The sequence below is a fragment of the Lampris incognitus genome, chromosome 7 (genome assembly GCF_029633865.1).
Source record: "Lampris incognitus isolate fLamInc1 chromosome 7, fLamInc1.hap2, whole genome shotgun sequence".
In the NCBI taxonomy this organism is placed as follows: Eukaryota; Metazoa; Chordata; class Actinopteri; order Lampriformes; family Lampridae; genus Lampris; species Lampris incognitus.
The window spans coordinates 21,158,997-21,180,478 of NC_079217.1; the positions used below are offsets into that span (position 1 = coordinate 21,158,997).

The window sequence follows — 21,482 nt, forward strand, 5'->3', positions numbered from 1 at the left end:
ATCCATATGCACATGTGCTTATGGCCGAGTTGCGAAGCCTAAATTATAGAGTAGAGTTAACACTAGCGCTTAACTCCCAAAAATGACAAAAAGTAGAAGATGGGGGCGTCTGGGTAGCGTAGCTGTATATTCCGATGCCTAACAACATGCGGATCACCGGTTCGAATCCCCGTGTCATCTCCGGCCTGGTCAGATATCCCTACAGACACATTTGGCTGTGTCTGCCGGTGGGAAGCCGTATGTGGGTATGTGTCCTGGTCGCTGCACTAGCACCTCCTCTGGTTGGTTGGGGCTCCTGTTCGGGGAGGGGGGGGGACTGGGGGGGAAAGCGTGATGTTCCCATGCGCTACGTCCCCCTGGTGAAACTCCTCACTGTCGGGTGAAAAGAAGCGGCTGGCGACTCCACATGTATCGGAGGAGGCATGTGGTAGTCTGCAGCCCTCCCCGGATCAGCAGAGGGGGTAGATCGGCGACTGGGACGGCTCGGAAGAGTGGCGTAATTGGCCAAGTACAATTGGGGAGAAAAAAGGGGGAAAAAATCTCTAGCCCCCCCCCCCAAAAAAAGACTATGTTCAGCAAGTTTTCCCTGTATATACACACATACATTGAGAGAATAAATGTTTCTGTCTGCGTGTTCACTCATTCACTCAACTTGCACAGCCCGCCAGCCTTTTGAGTCATGCTAGTTGTGCTGATATGTTGCATATTAAGCGTTCAAACAAAGCTTTCATTGTAACTCGACACTGAGTCTCTCAGATCCCCTTGAAAGGACAAGTTTCCCTTTTCTTTGCAAAACCCCCAGACCGGGAGCTTAACAGTGCTCCTCAAAATGAAGAGAGCAAAAAACATGGCGGGCTTTAATGCAACCGCTCTGTAACCTTACCTAAGTTGAGGCAGCCACTTAGAGGCCCTTATCATCTTATCTCTCTTGTTGCGAGAGTCCTTCTCTCCCTGCTGACATGTTCAGCCTTGGGGACAAGCCATATATTTAACCTTCTTTTACTTAGCTCAGTTTCTCTGGCAGCTGCCCTCAGCTTTTGAATGGCATTTCGACCCGATCGTGTCAACACACGTATGGTATCTGCTCATTTAAATTGCCCAAATTGCATTTGCACAATCTGTGGTACACTGCTTATCCTGCACAGTCAAGTTTATTTGCATAGCCCAAAATCACAAAGTAGTCCCCGAAGGGCTTTACACAGCAAAATTGGATTTGGATTCAATGTTTATTTTCTGGTTGAGGATGAAATTACAGTGGGGTTTTTACAAAAAACTCCAATCACCAAGTAAGAAACCCATTCAATGCTCAAATCCTTTAAAAGGTTTTTTTTTTTAGTTTATATAATTGATATCAGGCTCAATGCAGAAGTTTTATTGTGTAATACCTTTTCTAGATACACCACTATGCATGAAAATGGTAAGACAGTACCCACTGATAGACTCCCCAATGTTATTGTCAGGTCCCAGATTTCTCTCCTGTGGAAACTTTGACAAATGTGAAGAGAAAATGATTTTAATGTTGGGCTTTCAAGGAGCCTTGCAGCATTTGTCACAGTTCCAGTATTGCACAAGCTCTCCCATTTGGTCTGGCCAACTTATTATTTAGCCAAGTATTGGAGAATCGCAAATGACTGAAATGAGATTTGGGCTGACGTCCCCCCCCCCCCCCCCCCAAAAAAACCCCAACTCTGTAATCCTAATGGCATTATTGACCCAGTGTAAGTAAAAATGGTGTCAATCAGGTGAGTTGATGGCTCACAAACCAATAATAGCACAGCAGAAAGTCTAAAACCTCCAATGGGACTCTTGACAGTACTCTGCAGAACCATTGGTACATTGTATTAAATCCATCACTCTTTACAGAAACTAGGTTTTCTATGCCGATAGCGGCTTCTTACTACAGACAAGTTACCTTTTGACCCCTCATTAACATGGAATGGCCGATGGGAGAACAAAACCATGCCCGTGAAAGAATTGCAAGGGGGCACAGAATAAAATCACCACAGTGCATTTTGTCAGCAGCAGATTTGCACAGCTTTCTTTGATTGGCTGAGAAAGACACAATGCACGTTCAGCTTTCTCATTCCAGCAGACAATTACAAGTACAGAAGAGGCTTTCAGCTCCATTGTGTAACAAAACACAGGAACACGGCATGGGGGGATCAATGACTCAACTCCCACATTCCTGTAACACACGGCATTTAGTAATCCACCTTTACAAATGCACACGGGCTGGGGGGTCTTCTTTATTTGCAATGTTCTTTATTATCCTTTACAGTTTTGGATGTGAAAAGAGGCATTAATTTTTCTTTAATTAAATATCTTTTTAATAAAGTAAAGCAAAAAAAAAGTATTTACAGTTTTTTTTCAATTATATTGTAATCAATGACTTGGGGTGGATAATTACAAGCACCTTCTGCCAGCTGAGGAGAGAAAAATATAAATACAGGGAAAAACAAAACTGCCACTTTGTTTTTGAAGGGGGTGGGGGGGGTTACATCGCATTACATTAGCATTTTTATTTTTGGAAAAAAAAAAACAAAAAACATTTATTCACAGAACCCTCCCAAAATGCATTTTCACTTGTGGAAGCAGAAAAGGCTTAGCATTTGCACTGTAAAAGTTTTTTTTTATTTTCATTTTCTTAAATTTGATTTGCTATATATATTCTTCAAGTGTCAATAATGATATTCTATCTCTTAAAAACCTTTACTAGGCTTCGTTGGAGGGCCTTTCCATCCACCCTCCCTGCACCGTCTTGGTTCTCTCTTCCACCGCCCAATTATTTGATGAAGCGAAGGAGAAAAGTGAAAACCGACACACCGTAGAGGAGGAGGGCCATTTGGGAAGGTTCGCCGACATTCCCCTTGACCCCCCCCTCTGGGGCAGCAAAAGGTCAATATCCAGCGTTCTTCCCTTCCTCTGTGACACTGTCCTCCCAAAGTCCACATAAAATCCTTAGAGTCCACAACCACTAGATTAATTTCTGAAATGGCTCTGGCATGTCCAACTTTCTTTGTGTTTTCTAATTTTATTACAAAAAAAAAGCACACTCCAATCATCCAACACCCGGAAAAAAAGGGAGGGGGCTAACCACCTACATAAGCGTGTTGTGTAGATCATACATGACATCGTACATGACACACATCACTGTGTCCTCACGCCGTGATCTATGATGAAGTCATCAAAAAATATAGATGTGAGCAGCAGCCTTTTTAAAAGTTCATCTCTTAGGGAGTTTGTTTTCTGTTAAGTAAAATGTCATGAATAGTGTCACCATGGCAACGAAAAGCCACTTTAAAATGAGAGATCAAAGTTCAGAAATGGGGAGGGGGGGAACACAAAAACAACAAAAAACACTGAAGGAAACGGCATTATGCCCTAGGGCTTGTTAACACTTCTGAGTTTTCTCTCTTGGGTTTATTTTTTCAGTTTAATCATCTCTTTCACTTAGTTCAAAAAGACATTCGTCATCAAAAAAAAAAAAAAAAAGAACCAAAAAAAAAGATCGAACATTCGATCCGTAATACAATCTCTCCCAGTTGAAGAATTTTTTTCTTGCTTTTTTCCGTTTATGCAGAAGGATTTTGCTGATTCAGAGTTTTTGAATCATCCCGGAACAGTTGCTCCTCCTCTCTACCAGTCCTTCTAGAAGTCCAGTGGGTACAGGCGGAGGGGGGTCCTAGCTGTTGTCTGACTCATCTTCGGCCTCACGGAGCCAAGTGAAGAAGGCAGTGACGGACTTGAGAGCCACACCCTTTCCCTGTTGCTCAGCAGGGTCCTTACTGGATTCCCACTTGTAGAAGGCCTCCTCTTTAATCACATCCTCATCGTAAAGTGTGTCAAAGAACATCCGCAACAGGTCTGATGGAGAGAAGGGACATCACAAGTAGGTTCGTAAATATGTGCAAATGAATTAGTATGCAAGCTGTTAGTCTAATGACTTGGAGCGAAATATCAGAGTTAACAGGTGTTTTCGCCAAATTATGTTTTAAACTGTAATTTTAAAATGACCATAAGACTGATCAGTTGCATAGATATGCTCTTGGCCTCCTTATCATAATACTGTTTTGCTGAGGAACCTGGATTCCCCTAGTCTAGTGGCTTAGTATGTACATGCCACCTACTTGCAGGTTGCTCCATCTCCACCATTAGTGCCTGCAGAGCGTAGAGAGCCTGCAGCTCCTTCTGCTCATCTTTCAGGTATTTCTGCAGCAGCTTGGCTCTCTGGTTGATCTGCTCACTTTCAACCTTGTATGGGTTCTCACCTAGCGGGGCAGTTCGACAAACTTCATTGTACTGGTCTACATTCAATTGAATTTCAGTGATCAGGCTGGATTTTAAGAGTAAGAATGTGGACAAGGATGACTCACAGATGATGGCTGACTGGCAGATGCAGGTCATCAGCGCTCTGACAAACATGTTGGAAGAGATTTGCGGCTCATCCAGGTTGGCCTGCACAGGGACAGATTCATTTACACACACAAATATAAAGAATTTACACACAAAAAAAAAGAGATTTACATTTCAACTATAGAGCATGCTCAAAGCAGAACATCCAAGAAAGTTGAATCAGTTCATCAGGACACAACGTTTATGATGAACTGATTCAACTTTCTTTGATTTTCTTACCTGGATTATTAAGACTAGAGGCAATTAGCATGCCACTGGTCTTTAACAATATAATTATTGTTGTTAAATGATACAATTACTTCCTTACGAACCTGGAGCTAGTTTTTGATCATTTAGTGCAAATCTGCCTTCACTAGGAAGAATTTGGAAGGGACCAGATATAGCTGAAATTGTGTTTCGAATCAAATAGTGTTGTCAGACAATTGGCACTACTCTTTTTCAGTTCTAACCCTCCAGGTGGTATATTCCACACAAGTAGAGGTGTACCTCGATCCAGTCAAAAATCCTCTGGTTGTCAGCCTTGTCCTGGATCAGTCGGTCCAGCTGTTTGGTTAGCTCTGCAGAGCTCAGCTCCTTCTTTTTGCCCTTCTCGGACTCATCTCCCAGTGTGAACTCCACATTCTAATCAAAAGCACAAAAAAATTATATGTAACTTCTTTGGTCACATGGTACCCAAATGGCCAGCGGTATTCCAAATACCAAGGGATTCCTTGTTGTTCTCAATGGTGCTTGTTAGTGACCTCTGAACGCTCACCTCTTCTGTCACGAATTTATTGACATCTAAGTCTTCGAGGAGGAAGTCTTTCCAATTGAGACCGGCCTCTCTCCACATGGTGCCCACCTTTTTATGGCTCTGATGAGGGAAGAGATGGTGTTATGTACAGAAGAAAACACCATTCACCATCGCCACTGAATGCGCAAATCATGAATCCAGGATTTTTTATATTTGGCTTTTCCCCCAATTTGGGATGCTCAATTCCCAATGCACCTAAGGCCCCGCCATTGCACAATCCCTACAGTGGTTGGGGACAATGCACTGTGGAACACCACACAAGTCTTCAGATACACATGGAGTTACCGACTGCTTCTTTTCACCTGCCAGTTGCAGGTCTCTTCAGCAGCTGTACGAATGCTCCACCAACTTTGCTAATTGTGTTAATAGCGTTGCTATTAACGCCAATGCGTACTATTATGCCAATGCAATTAGCAATGCTAATAGCGTTGCTAATTGCATTGGCGGGACATATTACTTCGGCTCCCCATCCCGGACTACAGCCAATTATGTTCACCGGGATGCATGACCAAAGCAATATTATCATTTATTGTCTTTCAATTGTATTGTATCGAGACGACAGTCGGATATTGACAAACCATGATACACAATTTTGTAGTCTAAAAATCAATGAAAATTTGACAAGTACCTGTAATTGCTTAAAAAATTAGGTCTGAAATATTTGAGGGAATGTCATTTGAAAACTCATTTTAGTTTGATGGTAAATTTTCCATTACCAAACAGTTCAATCTGATGAACTTCAGCTGGATTCTCTTAACGTGGTATTTTTGCATACGCATGCAGATATGATACACACGCACACACACACACACACACACACACATATATATATATATATATATATATAAAAATGTAAAATTCCCTATGATTATTTTACTAATAATGTGCCTGCTGTATAAATTTAGCACAGAAGGACACATTATTATTCTTCACACTTATTCTTCCTTACAAATTTTGGCCTGCATCTAGTCCCGCAGCTTTGAGGAGAACCCCCGCAAATTATATATCAAAACGCGCGGTTCAATCGGGAATGGTGTACTATAACTTTTCTTAGCAATTTGAGTAACCATGGCAGCAAAAATCGTAAGAAATGGGAACCAGGTCACAAGACTTCAGACTGTTGAGCTAAATTGATATTTTGATATCTAGTACAGTATTTGCGTAATTGCAGTTCAAGTTTTGTCCTTTTTTTTTTTTAGACAGTTTCTCAGTTTATAATGGATGTGTATTGGGTGGAATGTTCAGAGCAAGAGTGCGTCACATGAACCACAATCTAAGGGTGCTTTCCCACTGGGGACCCGGGCCCAGATCAGAGTACACTTGACCCCAAAGTCCAAGTGTAAACACTTTGTACTGTCCCCGGGCACGGACTGGGTCCACTTGAAAAGGTGGCCTCGAGTATGGTTCATGTGTACTCAGGTACAATTTGCATCAAGGGTGAAAACAACTGTACCAAAACAAGGAAGTGGACTGCTATGCTACAAAGGCATTTCTCTCCTCCAAAATGGCACTTGCTGTATGCATACAGCAAATGCCATTTTCTAGTATTTTCCATGTTGCCCTGCACAAGTAGTGGAGGTATCAGAGAAGCTTTTACCATTTCTTTGCAGAGTAGGGTCAGGATGTGGACCAGCAGGACTCCGGCTTTGCCGAGGGGAATCAAAGGCTTTGAGATTTCCCTAAAGGGGTGCAAACCGTAATACAGCTCAGACACCTTCAATCCAACAAACTCAGAAAAAACAAATTCAAATGGTTTTGCATTCCATTCTTAATGAAACTGTGTTCAGATATGTTTGCAAGCTAGTACATCGATATAACTATTCTATGGACTGATATATGCGTTTGAGCTTAGGTCCTAACTAAGGCCTTGGACTTACCTGAAAAGCTGTTCTATTGGGATGCCTCCCTCATGGAGCATGGGAGTGATGATTTCAGCCAGGTAGCGCCAGATGTGTGGGATGTCTATGGCTATGTCCTCCGCCACTTCAAGGATCTCTTGAAGCCTGAGAAAACACCCACACAACTCAACCTCAGGAACTATTGAAGGATGAGGGGGTAACAACCAAGAAAATAACACTCAATAGCAAAAAACTATAACATGACATCATAATGATACTCTCAGCTTGATACTGACTTTCTCCAGCATCCACTGTAATTAAAATCGTTCTAAATTCGTTACCTGTTATCCCTTCATTTTGCTTAAAGTGTTTTTGATGTACAGATTACATTTATATAGCGCTTTATCTAAACACCTGAAGTGCTTCAGTCAAGGGGAGAAACTCACCTCAAACACCACCAATGTGTAGCACCCACCTGGGTGATGCACGGCAGCCATTTTGCATCAGAACGGTCACCACACATCAGCTTAAGGTGGAGAGGGAGGAATCATTGAGCAAATTACACGGGGGATGATTAGGTGGCTAAATTGAGAGAGCCAGGTTGGGAATTTTGCCAGGCCACCGGGGGACCCCCTACTCTTTGCGATAAGTGCCATGGGATCTTTAATGACCACAGTGAGTCAGGACCTCGGTTTTAATGTCTCATCCAAAAGACAGCATCTCCTACAGCACAGTGTCCCCATCACTGCACTGGGGCATTGGGATGTTATTTTTTTATTAGGACCAGAGGGAAGACTACCCCCTACTGGCCCACCAACACCACTTCCAGCAGCAACTCAAGTTTTCCCAGGTCTCCCATCCGAGTTCTAGCCAAGCCCATACCTGCTTAGCTTCCATTATTCGGCAGAGCCACGGGTACATGTTGGTATGGCTGCCGGCAATGTGTAATTTTTGTGATAACAGCATGTGTAAATAACCAGCTTAACAACCAATTTCAAGTCTGACTGAAATTTGGGTTTGACAATTATAGATAAATGTATTGAAATAAGAAATGAAGATGTTATAAATACGCTCACCCTATAAGAGATTTAGTTTGAGGAATATCTTACATATTTTTACACAAGAATCTTTCACAGCTACATACTAACCCTTTGAAATACTGCTGTGTGGGCAGGGTGCCAGTCTTGATGAGCTGGTGCAGCAGCAGGCCCAGGTGCTCTCTGGCGATAGTGCTACGCTCCAGCATCGACTCCATGCCATTTCGAACAAACACGTAGAGCAGCGGGGCACTGTTCATGTCCTGCACACACTGCAGTGCCTCCTGTTGGCGTAAAGGAGAACATACACACAGTTATACAAACGAGGAGAGAGCATGGATGTGCGTTTTGATGATTTTTTTTTTCCATTTGAAAGTGTCACCCAGATCTTTTGTTTGTCCCTGAGGAATGGAACGGATATGTACCTTCATGTCATTGATGTGGAGGTATTCCTCAATGATGGCGTTTGATTTCTTCTCGATCTCCTCCTCTGTCAAGGCAGGCTTGGTGGAGGTCTGTGGAGGTTGAGGGGTGGGGGTTGTCTCTTTCTTCACTGTTCACACACAGACAGACAAAGAGTAGAGATTACTTCATTCAAACAGAGTTCTATTCACTTCAATTTCATCTTGGCCATTAATAGTAAATTAATTCATAAAAATTCTAAAGAAGCGTTGTTACTAAACCAAACAATGAATGCAGATAACATGGACACAATGAATGTGATGTCATCTATAGGAAATTGGGTTTTTGGAAGCTGGCATATGTATTTTTGGAGACAGAGCTTGAATAGAAACTGTGTGAAGCCAAGTGGCCAAAACCCCGGTTGAATTTTAAAGCCGATGCTGAAGATGCAGCAGAGACAGTCCCATTATTGTTCTTAATATGTCAGTCACAGTGCAAGCACAGCACCCTGTTCTGAAAGCTGACAAATCATCTTAAAGGCACAAACATTTTGAAAATCCCCTCAGACTTAATATTTATAACTGAGAAGTTGGGTTGTGATCTCATTGACTTGAATAGAGGTGGGCAGGGTTTTGAGTTGTCCCTCAGCTAAAAAGCAGAGGGCAAAAGCAGGTCTGCCTCTTCCAATTTCAACATTGATTTCAAAACTCAACTATATTTTTGGCTGCTTGGTATCAAGTTCATTCAAACAACTCTTTCCATTTCTGATACCTCTTCTGAACTCCTTATGAAAACTATCAAAAAGACAAATATAAATTCCTTCCAACCACCACCACCCCAAAATGTTTCCACCTACCGCTCTCTTTACTCCTTGCTCGTTCTTTGCTGCCCCTGTCACGGTCCCTCTCATCAGTCATGCTGGCTACGCGACGGACTGGATCTGCTGGGCCACGGTGCTCTCTCTCCCGGCTGTGCTCATCCTTCTCCCGGCTAAAGCTGCGTTTGGTGACCGTCAGCCTGTTTCGGTCCCTCTCATCGCGTCTATCGAAGCGGTCGCTTGTACGGTCCGAGCGGTCAAACCGATCACCACGTTCTCGACTTGAGCCGTTTCTATGGAAAGAAGATTCGGGGAAGTCATCTCTGAATTGAAATCAAAAATTCAGCAACAAAAAAGGGGGCATTCCTCAAACAACCTGTTTCTTAAAGTGACTATGTGCCTTTCTACCTAAATCCTTACCTGTATAATTTAGAATCGCCAACAACAAATCAAAGTAAGCAAGACAAGGAAAAAACAAAAACGACTTGGTTGGCCCAGCCCCAATGTTTTAGAATGCAAAAATCCGAACATTACACATAACATAACAGGCATTTACACTGCATTATAGATCATGGTCATGTAAACATCATTCTATACTTTGCAACAATATCTCCCCACTAAACAGACATTTTAGCATGCATTTATGTTCTGCCCACCTCTGAGGCACTCGTCGATCTGAGTCTAGGGACGAGCTTGAAGAAGACAGGGGCTGCTGCAGGGCTGAAAACCTGTTCAGAGTACTAGTGGCTGGACGACCCGACTCAGAGCCTATGGATAAACGGATTGCATTTATGTCACGATTTTCTAGCTGCAACAGCCACTCCAAGTGCTTTACAATCAATGAATGCCTCACATTCACCCACGCACACAAATACACTGATGGCGGTGTCAACCATGCATGGTAACAACCAGCTCATCGGGAGCAGTTAGGGGTTAGGTGTCTTGCTCAAGAACACCTCGCCATTTTTGCAAGGAGCTGAGGATCGAACTGGCAACCCTCCAGTTACCAGATGACCTGCTCTACCTCTGAGCCACTGTCACCCCACTGTGGATGTGGACATATGCATACACACACAAGCACGCGCAGTATAATTTGTGTGCATTTACAACACAAATATGATGCATACCTAATTACCTTCAATTAGATGTGGGTGTATCTGTGCTTTGTTATTGTTATTTGTTTTCTAATACAGTTTTTCAGGGCAACCTACCAGAATCTGAAGGCTTAGCACTGGTGCCACCACTGCTACCCTTACCCCAGCTGCCCCATGTGCCTTTACCCCCAGGGGCAAGCAGCTGGTTGTTGAAGTCAAGAGCTGGAGTCTATAGGATTTGAATCAAGTGAATTAGTAAGTCTGCACATACCAAGCAGATGTGACTTGGTTGTTTACTAGAGATCCATTAAAACATAATGTGAAACCATAAAATAGTAAATACAGACAAGAAAGATAACAGGGTGAAAAGCCCATGACAAAAACACAATACACAAAAAATATTAGGAAGAGCAAACAGTCTGACTCAAGCTGAGCTGGTGCTCTACAACTTCCTAATACCAGCAGCAACCAAACATTAACCATGTTAGGTGAGAAACTATTAACGTTAGGGGACTATAAGTCTAAGCCCTCACCTTGGTGATCTTGCTGAGACGTGACGTGTCGATAGGTCGGTTTTTAGTGGAGATGGGCACTGTGTTCCAGCCCTCATCCTGTGGCATGCTACCCCGGCCTTGGGTGTGAGGGCCTCCGCGGCCCCCAGGACCACCTCCACCCATTCTACCTCCTGGGCCTCCGCTAGACTCCTTTTTAGAGATGAGGGCCTGCTGGACCTTCATCTGCTCCCTATGCTCTTCCATTTCTGCCTCTTTATGGATCTGGTCAATGGTCTTGGGACCTTGATCCCCTCTCCTGGGCACCCAGTTGTTCTGAGACAATTCACAGAGAGAGAGTGAGTCACATAGTGAGTACACAGTTATGTGTTTTAAAGAATGACTAGAAAAACATTTATAGAGCCGACTCATCAGACTGAGCGTAGTGTACGGTTCCTTGTCTCAAGTGATGAGAGTTAAAACAATGTTGAACTATTTTCATGAAAAAAGATCACAAACTAATAATCCCCCCCCCCATAAGGTGGCTGGTGTAAGGTTCACAGCAAGAAGGTGTATGGTATGTGTGGGCCTGAGAAGAACATGCAGAAATACTGTGACAGAAATCCTCTTGTGACTCTTTATTAGCATTCACTGAGAAAGGTGTGTGCATGTGTGTCTCTCTTTAAACATCACGGGCCAATGTGCTGACTGGGATCAGCTGATTTTCACTTATAAACACCTGTAACAGCAGGTTTCGTAACAGTCTATGGGTGGGACTGCGAATGAATCTACAGGACCCTGGCATTCTTTCAGGGAACAGAATTTTGCAGGGAAGCGGAATTCATTGTAACACTGCTAGACCGAATAAGCTGTACTGTGCAGTACTAGTACAAAAGAGAGGGACCCCAAAACAGTCTTTGAGTCATTTAAGGTCATTTTGGGGGCAAACCTGTTTAAAATGTCACGAACGTGTTTATAATTGAAGAAGTACATTTTCTAGATTAAAACGATAATCACAAAAACATACAAAAAGCTAACATTGCGGACTCCATCACACAGATCCTGCAAAACTATCATTGAAAAGATGTCAGACATGTTTTCAAAAACTTAAAAGCACAAACACAAGGCTTACATGACATACTAATAGATGATTGATATTTGTTAGTTTACAGTCTCTTGTTTCAGCCTATGGCACAGAGTAGCTCTGCATTTGGGAGCTGCCTTGCATTAAAAAGCTGAGGAACACAATTCTCTTAGCCTGCCTTGGAAACCCCACACGGGTCAAGGCGGAAATACCAGTATGGGTGTCTATGGGGCAGTGAGTGACAGTACGCACACACAAACAGCACATACTATAAATTCACAATGTACACTACATGGACAAACAAAGGACACGAGGGAACATGACGAAATACATAAATATGCTAAAAAAAAAGCAAAAAAAACCACATTTGTCTTGTGAAAGTTACTGTTCAATCCCAAGGGTCCCCATTGCTTAGTGCAGTGATATTCAACCATCTGCCATGGGGGGGGGGGGCCATGTGTGTAGCTTTTCTTTCCAATTGATTTCACCAGGTAATTTCACTGATTGACACAACCTCAACAGGGGAGAACTAATTAATGATATCAGCTGGTGTAGTGTTGGATTGGAATGAAAACCTGCATACACAATCTCCATGGCTGGTATTACTGGCTTAGTGCATGGATTAAAACTATATGCTGAAACAGAGAGTTTATGGAGGGTATAAAAGTGGTAAAGCTGATTCATGGTACTCTTACATGAATTTCCTACAAGTATGAGGCACTGCTTTCAATAGCAGCTACAGAGGACAATGGCTCTTGACTGCCTGATTACAGCCCCTTTCTGTCAACATCTGTTGATTAATAATCAAGATGGCAGAGATGTAACAAAATGGCACAGAGGCAAAGCTCTTCTCATGCTTATAACAATAAATAGGGAGAGCCAATACAGCAAACCAGGAAGAACCTGGTGATGGTCGCCAAAGCATTCTCCTGGATCTGTATGGAGTGTAATGTGAATACAGTTGATATGAAAAGTCGTCAAAACCTTTAAATTTTCACTACATTGAGACCTGAAATAAAAGTGTTCTATAATTTTTCTATTTCATTTTGATAGTTGCCAGCAAAAATCAAGGTGAAAATAAAAGGTGACTTGTTTCTGACAGTGTATTTAAAATGAAAAACTAAACAGACCTAAGTCACTAGTCTTTTAAACTGCTGCTTTGAGACTGCAATAACCATGTTCAAAAAATGGTACAAAGTCCCATTTTCACTCAACTGCAATAACAGAACCTTATTATGTTCTCTGTATGGTGTGAAATACCAAATACAGTGCCAGTGAGAGTGTTGTCTTGATCTGTAGAACCACGAGGACAAATGTCTAAAATTTCCTGACTTCAAACTGTCCGATAATAATCTTGATGTCTGTAATAAGGTAAAATATCTTGGCCATTTTATTACAGAACAAATGACAGATGATGATATTTATAGGGAATGCCACATGATGTATGCACAAGCAAACATTCTCTCACGCAAGTTTAGTATGTGTACAGAAGGAGTGAATATTTCTCTGTTCAGAGCATATTATATACCACTCTATACTGCACACTTGTGGACAAGCCCCAAAAAAAGCAAGCTTACAGACTTCAAGTAGCTTTTAATGATGCCATAAGAAAATAGTCAATACTTTCCAAAATGTTTTATTTGCTGGCTTAATGACTCTGAAAATGAAATCATCCTGGTTTTATCGAACATAAGGTTTAGCACTACACGCTGCTAATCCCAACATTGGTACAGTTGTCTCTTTGTAAGACAATATATATTTCTTCTTTTTTAAACTATGATCTTTTATTGTGCCTTTGTATATAATTTATTCTATGTAATATCCTGTCTTTCATCCGGACCCTGAGTCTGAAATAAAGTTTGAATGAATGAATGAAGTTAAATTGACTACAATTAGACTGGAGAAACCAGTATTTCAGTTTCTCTGCTCTGTAGCTTAAGTCTGTGTGTGCAGATCAGTGTTTGAATGAGGCTAATTGATAATCTCACTTTTGAATATACATTATATTCAAGAAGCGTAAGATATGCTGCACCACTAAGACTCGCCTAGACCAGGCTTTCCCTTTAAGATGGATGAATTTCTATCAGGGAAGCTACCAAGAAGAAAACAGCCACTTCAAACAAACTGCAGGGCTGTATGATCGAATTTGGCCACTTGATGCTAAAGAGAATGCTAAAGAGAACATCCTGCCCTGGATTAAGCAAAACAAAAAAATAAAATAAAATAAAAATCAATCTCCACAAGACATGTGGAACAACAGCTCAGATTCTGATGAGCTCAAGGAAGAAATTTGTGGTCTTAGTTCCTCAAAATACATTTGAGGTAAAGGCACCACACCCCGCTGCATTAAGAAAAATAGTGGCTACTGTTAGGTATGATGATGGCAGCATCATGCTATTGGGGTGTTTTTCTTCAGTGGAATGCAGGCTCTGATCAGGATACAAGGGAGAGAATAGCTCTCTCTGAACAGCTCCAGAAAATAAGATTTTATGAGGGAAAAATCTGTAGCCCTTCAAAAAGAAGAATATCATCAATTGAGATGACAACAGAGCCAAGGCACACCACCAAAGCCACCAGGTAATGACTAAAAAACAGGAAAATCAGTGTCCTGAAATGGCCCTGGAGGGCTCCTAAGCTTGTTCCAATTAAAATGTTGACCGAACATACTTAGGGGTTTTATGTCCACTGGAAACCTGCAATGAAAATACTAACTGTATTTTTGTGTTGTTTTCTGAGGAAAGGTGTGATTTTAACATTTCAACCCAATGCAAAGACCTGACCTTTTCTTTTGTTTCAAGTACAAAACCTCTTTATGAACTTGAAAAAAAGCAACTTTTGCTGAAGTGCACAGCTAATCAGTCATTGTAGGATGAGTTACGTTTTTCTACTTTTGCTTGTTACTGTTTTGAAATGTAAGTGGCAGGTATTTCAAATGTGGGTTTTCATTCATGCTTCAAGCAATAAAAGCCAAATCTAAAAAAATGCAAACTTCTGACATTACTATATGCAACATATTGTATTTGTTTGCATGCTACCTGTCGGAGGTCCAGTACATCCAGCAACATGAAGCGAATTCTGGAGGAAGTCTTCCTTTCCTTGATTATCTTCTCCATTTGGTTGAAGTACTGGTCCATACGAGGCTGGAGACAATGCACAAAAATTGAGTTACAGTATGTGTACATTGCTTGTCAATCATATACAAATTCCCAAGCCTGATTTATAGTTTTTCTCAGTTGCTTTAATGCAGTCCTCAAACAATTATCTAAATTCTCAAAACAATGATGTCATAACCACACATCATTAACTTATTAACAAAATGTTTCTTGCAGGTTGCAGCATGCAAGAAAATTTTCCCATTATGCATTGCAAGACACAATACCCTCTGTGATGTGGATAAAATGTCATGGCCACACAGAAAAGACTGGATGACCCATGAGATGTTACAGTTAACTTTACAGTATGTTCTATTATATTACAATAGCTTGGATTGGAACATTGAATAACGCAATCAAATTGTTTGAAGAATTTTTGTGTGGAACAATCTTTACTGACAGCAATATTAGATACCATACATTATCCCATACACATCCCCAGCTATGGGTTAAATAGTGCCACTGCCTAGAAGATACCTTGGGGGAGGAATAGGCTACGGGAGTAAGCTCCTACAGAAAATCAACGTCTACAGTGCTGTTGATTTTTGTTGTTCTTGCCGTTTTGTATTTGTTTAAGTTGGGAGAGTACTGCTGGCGTCGTGTGTGGTTGCGGCTTCTCCCTCTCGTAGCCCCCCCTTCCCATCCACCCCTGTATGTCTGTGTTATGTTTATCTGTTGTCTTGTTTCACCCTGTTTATTGTAATGCAACTTGGAGTGTTAGAAATGCGCTATACAAGTCTGATTTATTATTATTATTATTATAGACTAATTACAGTAAAGTGGTGACCACCAGGTCCAAGTACCGTTTATAAGATAAAGGAAGATGCATTCAGGGTTGACCATATCATACTGATGCTGACACGTAGCATATTGCCCGTCTTTCTTTATGTAATAAGAAAAGACATATTTCCATTAGGTGAAATTATTGTACTCACTGACAATTTTTAAAATATGAGCTTTACATTTTAAAATATGAGCATTACATTTTGAATGTTTTAGGAACGTTTGCAGGTGAAGTAAAGTTTAGCGCTAAACACTAACTGTTGTGGAAATTGTGCTTACAGTTTTGACAATGCAGACAATGTTTTAGGAATTGCATATAAGCAATTCGGAAAAACTAACCAACCACCATAAATCAGTATAATTTCACATGAATGCCATCTCAGCCCAGCTAGCTGCACCAAATCATTGATGTACATCTGCTGTGTTTTACCTTGGCCCTCTCAAAGTCGAGGTCTTTGCCAATGGTAGATAGCAGTCTACAAAGACACTCCAGGGACTCTTCGTCATGGTTCTTGAGCAGCTTAACGATGCAGTCGTGCATGATCACCTCTGTCAACATTTTCAGCTTGAATAGCTCACCAATGAATTTAATGTTGCCTAGTGAGCGCCTCCTGGCCTTGTCCTTGGCCTCCTCAAGCTCATCTTTGAGACGCTGCTTTTCTTCCTCCTGCGAGGAATGAGGTCATAGGTGGAAGTGGGTGAAAATATCAGGTTGATTCAATCTGGATTTTGGATGAGCCGGTCAAATATTATACAATATATCAGTAAAGGAGTACATTTTTGGAACAAAAATTCAATAATTTTATCTGCGGCAAATTTTAACTTCTCACCAAACACTGTTACATCCCAGTCCCTCTCAGTATATTCCAGTCTGAGCATAAACTTGATTACTTGTGCTTAAAAGTAAGGACAGCAATAGATAATGAGGAAGTTGGCCTGTACCCCTGAGGCAGCGTCAAGCTCTTTCTGCTTCTTCTCAAAGATCTCATCGTCATCCTTGTCCTTCTCAAACTCCTTCTGGCAGCGGTTAAGTAGTAGCTTGCGGAAATTAACAGTGACTCCTGGCTTGTCTGTTGTAGGGACTTTCAACTGTGTGAGGCATAGTAAAGAATAGTTAGGCGATATCTCTGGATTGGTTAATTGAGGTCTAACAGCAAATGGATGAGGGTGTTAGGTGATTGACAGGGTTCTTCAGTCCCATCACTAAGTGTGTCTCAGAGGCCCAGAAATTTGGCACAAAATGGAGGTCATCGCTGGACATGGGCTGGGACAAATGTGAACAAACAACCATTCACACTTGCACATATAGCTAAGTATTTGCAATGGCACTTACTCCCATAAGGCAGCGGCACATGTTGGCGTAGGCCACAGAGAAGTTTGGTTCGGAGATGGCCTTCTCAAAGATGAGGTCTATGACTCCTTTCAACCTCTCCTCTGTATCTATGGTTAGCTCTGTCACCTGCTTCATCAGCTGCTGAAACATCTGAGGGGTCAGCTTGTTCAGGATGCTGCGCACACGTTTGAACAGCTCCTGGGTCTTCCCCAGATCCTGATCACTCTCTTCTACTTCCTCTCCTCCACGGCCCCGGGTAGACTTCTTCGACGAGGGCTTCCACGCCTTCTCAGCCTTTTTGAGCTGTACATCATCGTTTAGTGACATGCTTGTGATGATCTTCCTAGGTTCTTTCCTTTGGCCCTGCTGGGAGCGACGTGGCCCACCAATGCCCACACCCATACCCGGAGGCTGGGGGGGGGGGGGGGCGCAAAGGGGAAAAAGAGGGAGAAGGATAAAATAAAGGTCAAAGGAGGAGAGTGAGAAATGTTACAAATTCAACCAATTTTCATTTGTCAACTATAATCTCAAACTGTATATAGTTCTTGGGTCACATAAACATCTATTAATTGCCACTCACTGGTCCTCTGCCCCCTCCCATGCCAGGCTTCCCAAAGTTGGCAAAGGAGGGCGTGAAGTCAGGGCCACAGTTCATCCCTGGTAGCCGACTGGGGTCCAGTTGACGCAGAGGGGTCTTATTGGCCTGAAAAAGAAAGGAATGAAATAAGTGAAAGAAAATGGTGCAGCTTCAAACGGATCCTTAGTAATGTTAAATGTGATTCTGAGTTGGTGATTCATGTGCCCTCTGAATTAAGGTCATATCCCATGTTTAAAATGTACCTTGTCAAGAACTACATCACTGATAGCTGGGAGGCCCTCAGGCTTGTTCATGCTGGCAGAGATAAACTGGAAGCCGAGGAGAAACTCTCGGTCATATTTCTTCTTCTCCTCCGGGTTGATGGGCTTCCATTGTTCTACAGTAGAAATAAGGAAAGAAAATTCTGGCCAAATTAGTTTCACTGGCATAAAAAGTAACTAAGCCTTTGAAATGTCATTTTTTCTCAAGGTAAAGGTGTATTTTTTGCTGCTGAATCAAATATTACCTTGCCAATTACTTGTCTTGAGGTAACTCAACACAAGACCAACAGAGACCAAAACCAAGTTCCTTTAGATAACTCAATAAGAGTTTTGGAATAGGATTCTGACATGGTCATGTGAAAAATGTAATTCCAATCCCTACTTTGGCAATAGGGTAAGGGAAGTGTAAGGGTGAGATTTAGGCACTACTTCATAGAGAAGCAATATATCTGTATCAACTATACAAGCCCTCTGGACAACTTCTTATTTCAATTATATCACAAAGTCTTCAGTGAAGCCTTATGTGAGACTGGTTAAACACCACACGCACTTTTCCCAGTGAAACCTAACCCAGATTATTAAGACTTATGAGGTGGCAGTGAACCAACTGAGATAAGGTCAGAGTAAATAGCATTGCCTGACTAGGGACTGACTGGGACCAAGGTCCAAAGACCCACCCTCTTTGTACTGGTATTTCTTGTCAGTCGCAGTCGGCTTGGGAGGATCTGGTTGGATATTCTCAGCATCCAGTTTGTCCTCCTTATCTTCCCAAGTCAGGTCAGCCTCCTCTGGGGAAGGGGTGCTCGTGGCAGGGGCCTGGGCTTCTGGTGCTGAGGTTGGCTCAGGTTCTGGTGGGGCCTCCACCACCTGCTCCTGGGGGAGAGATGGTTGAAGAGGAAGGACAAACAGATTGGGTGAGGAGGCTTAGTGAATGGTGTTGGCGAGTTATCCAAGAGTCAGTGCAGAGGCCTGCAGTTGAAAATGTGCGCTGTGTACATACCTCCTTAAAGGCATCCAGGAGGTCTCCTACCGCCTCCTTTTTGTTCAGCTCCTTCATCTTCCTCTTCTTCTTTGGCACGGACACAGCAGCTAAAGGAAAGGAGTCAACCAAGGAACCTTAGATAAACAGACACTTTAGATGGAGTCTTACGAATCAAAGATTAATGTGCCTGTTATCAATAGAAAAACAAAGCAATTGTTGAAGGATTTTTTATTTTTACTTTCAGAAAGTATGCAACATAAAACCTGGGGAAGTACAATATGAGAGAAACTGACCTTGCATAGGAGTTTCCCCAGAGCCAGGGTTGGCCGTTTGAGGAGGGGGGTCGTCCTCCCTCTCATCTGTTACTGGAGGGGGGGTTGGGGTTGTTTCTGGTAAAGTGGTGACCACAGCAACAGTCTCTATGGGAGCAGGAGTCTCACTCATGGTAACAGGCACTGGCATTTTGGTGTCCACCTTTATGTCCAGGGTGACTGGAGGAACTGTCTCTTCAACCTGTGGCTGAGTGAATGTTGCTTGGACGATGGAGGCTGGCGTTGCCTCGGTGTCAACAGCAGGTGTCGCCTGGACAACAGGTGTGGGCACTGACTGGGGAACAGGTGCAGAAACTGGCAAGACTACCTGCTTCACAACATCAGGCTCGGCAATGGGGCTGTCGTCACGCTCTTCCAAGCTGATGGCAAGGGCCTCTGGGTCCTGAGGGTCAGGTAGAGGCAGACCGTTGGGAAGGCATAATTCCTCAGGCTGAGCTATGGGGGATTCCAGAGGTGCTTCCACATGACTGGAAGGCAGTGTGACTGACGGCCCTGGTGCCTCCATTTCAGCCAGTCCATTAGTTGTGAAAGGTAGTGCAGGGGCAGCTGCTGAAGAAGCAATTGCAGCATCTGCTTCAGACTCCTGCACTTTAGACACCCCTTTCTCCTCCTTCTCCTCCTTCTCCTCCTCTGGCATCCCCTCGTCCCTCTTGTCCGTTTTTTCTTGTGAGGCAGTGGCGGGTATAGGGTCAGGGATGGGTGCAGGGTAAGCTGGCACCTCTGGTGCTGACAAAGGGGTTGGGGTGGGTTCCCGGGCTTGTGGGGGTGCATCCATCACGTCAGAGATGGGTGCATGGGATGGAGGAGCAGTAATAGTGTCAAGAGGGGTGTCATCTGAAGAGGCAGGTGCATCCAGAGAGGGGGAAGGGACGTTAGTGTTCGTGTCAGAGGAGGTTACCTCTTTAGTGAGGGACTCATGCTTGGTAAGCTCTGGGGACTTTGAGGAAGGAGTAGGTGTAAGCTTCCCTTTGTCATCTGCAAGTTTAACAGGGATGTGATCAGAGAAAGAAAACTCATCTAATATTACCAGTTGCCTTTTCTGGATTTCAAGTTTAAACCATCAGATCAGTTACACATCCACAAAGACACCATCATGTTACCTGCATGTACAGACAAACATTTATAACCACGATACTCCAAACCAACCACCTACTTCCAGGAGCCCAAATTTTATATCCAAAGGAGCTAACCTCACTCTCCTAACTGAATGTTTTAGTCCTTGGGCTCTCAATGGAGCAGGTTAGTCCAAACTTTATTCTTCTTCTGTTGTGAGTTCTATACCATTATTTTTTGCTCATGGGCCACCAATGTCCATATTTGTCAGGAAGCTGGTGAGGTGACAAGTGTATGTGTGATTTGTGTGTGTGGTGCCCGCTTACCTGGCCTGACCGGTGCTGATGTAGCAGCAGCTGTCACATTCTCACCATTGGCCTGTGCCACTGCTGCACTTTCTGATCCAGACACAATTGACTGACACACACACACACACACACACACACACACACACACACACACACACACACACACACACACACACAGAGGAAAAATGAGGCTAGTGACACTAGTGGTCACGACAGCACTTGAACCTCTCACTATGTTTGCCATAAGATTGTTCATCTTAGACTAGAAGGGGAAAAAAAGGTTTTGTGTATTCATGTGTGCGTGTTGGGGTGTGAACACTAATAGCTCACCTGTGGTGGAGTTGGGGTGGAGCCACTGCGGCCACCTGACATTATCTCCTCTGTAATGTCTCTGCCTCCTTGGTTAGGGTCTCGTATTCTGATCTGCAGAGAAAAAAAGAGGTCAGATATCAGGAGTGAACGGGAGAGGGGAAAGACTGCATTGGTGGGAGAGTTGAGAATTAACACTGTCTGCTCTCCATGATACAGAAGAGAAAGCAGGGAGAAAGAAAAAGGTTTCAGGATGAAAAAAGGCACACACAAGGAAGTCTGTCTGCACTCCACTTTCCCATGATGCAATGCCACAGGTTGTCAGCCAATTCTACATTTTCTCCCTGACCAGGGACTGCAGCTAGCTAGCCATCTCTTATTCAGTTAAGCTACATTCTCACAA

The 21,482-nt window shown here is 42.9% G+C and overlaps 1 protein-coding gene and 1 non-coding gene across 5 annotated transcripts in view; both read right to left on the reverse strand.

Annotated features, from left to right (window-relative positions):
* Positions 1 to 2,242: 2,242 nt before the first annotated feature.
* LOC130115359 (eukaryotic translation initiation factor 4 gamma 1-like) overlaps positions 2,243 to 21,482 on the reverse strand; it is a 55,168-nt gene continuing 35,928 nt past the window's right edge. For 3 of the 4 annotated variants that reach the window (XM_056282980.1, XM_056282978.1, XM_056282981.1), the window contains 24 exons: positions 21,101 to 21,193; positions 20,789 to 20,879; positions 19,371 to 20,384; positions 19,096 to 19,184; positions 18,773 to 18,968; positions 18,078 to 18,211; positions 17,818 to 17,940; positions 17,238 to 17,648; positions 16,847 to 16,993; positions 16,335 to 16,571; positions 15,005 to 15,109; positions 10,928 to 11,221; positions 10,512 to 10,623; positions 9,957 to 10,068; positions 9,340 to 9,593; positions 8,507 to 8,634; positions 8,193 to 8,365; positions 7,084 to 7,209; positions 6,804 to 6,885; positions 5,168 to 5,266; positions 4,900 to 5,034; positions 4,374 to 4,455; positions 4,128 to 4,268; positions 2,243 to 3,864 (listed from right to left, as the gene is read on the reverse strand). In XM_056282980.1, the coding sequence (XP_056138955.1) occupies positions 3,683 to 3,864; positions 4,128 to 4,268; positions 4,374 to 4,455; positions 4,900 to 5,034; positions 5,168 to 5,266; positions 6,804 to 6,885; positions 7,084 to 7,209; positions 8,193 to 8,365; positions 8,507 to 8,634; positions 9,340 to 9,593; positions 9,957 to 10,068; positions 10,512 to 10,623; positions 10,928 to 11,221; positions 15,005 to 15,109; positions 16,335 to 16,571; positions 16,847 to 16,993; positions 17,238 to 17,648; positions 17,818 to 17,940; positions 18,078 to 18,211; positions 18,773 to 18,968; positions 19,096 to 19,184; positions 19,371 to 20,384; positions 20,789 to 20,879; positions 21,101 to 21,193 (4,560 nt within the window). In that variant the 3' untranslated portion in view covers positions 2,243 to 3,682. The remainder of the gene's footprint in view (positions 3,865 to 4,127; positions 4,269 to 4,373; positions 4,456 to 4,899; positions 5,035 to 5,167; positions 5,267 to 6,803; positions 6,886 to 7,083; positions 7,210 to 8,192; positions 8,366 to 8,506; positions 8,635 to 9,339; positions 9,594 to 9,956; positions 10,069 to 10,511; positions 10,624 to 10,927; positions 11,222 to 15,004; positions 15,110 to 16,334; positions 16,572 to 16,846; positions 16,994 to 17,237; positions 17,649 to 17,817; positions 17,941 to 18,077; positions 18,212 to 18,772; positions 18,969 to 19,095; positions 19,185 to 19,370; positions 20,385 to 20,788; positions 20,880 to 21,100; positions 21,194 to 21,482) is intronic. The other variant, XM_056282979.1, reaches the window with a different exon arrangement.
* LOC130116229 (small nucleolar RNA SNORD66) lies at positions 17,099 to 17,163 on the reverse strand. Its single transcript, XR_008810575.1, has one exon. It is a non-coding gene; the product is annotated as a small nucleolar RNA SNORD66 (small nucleolar RNA).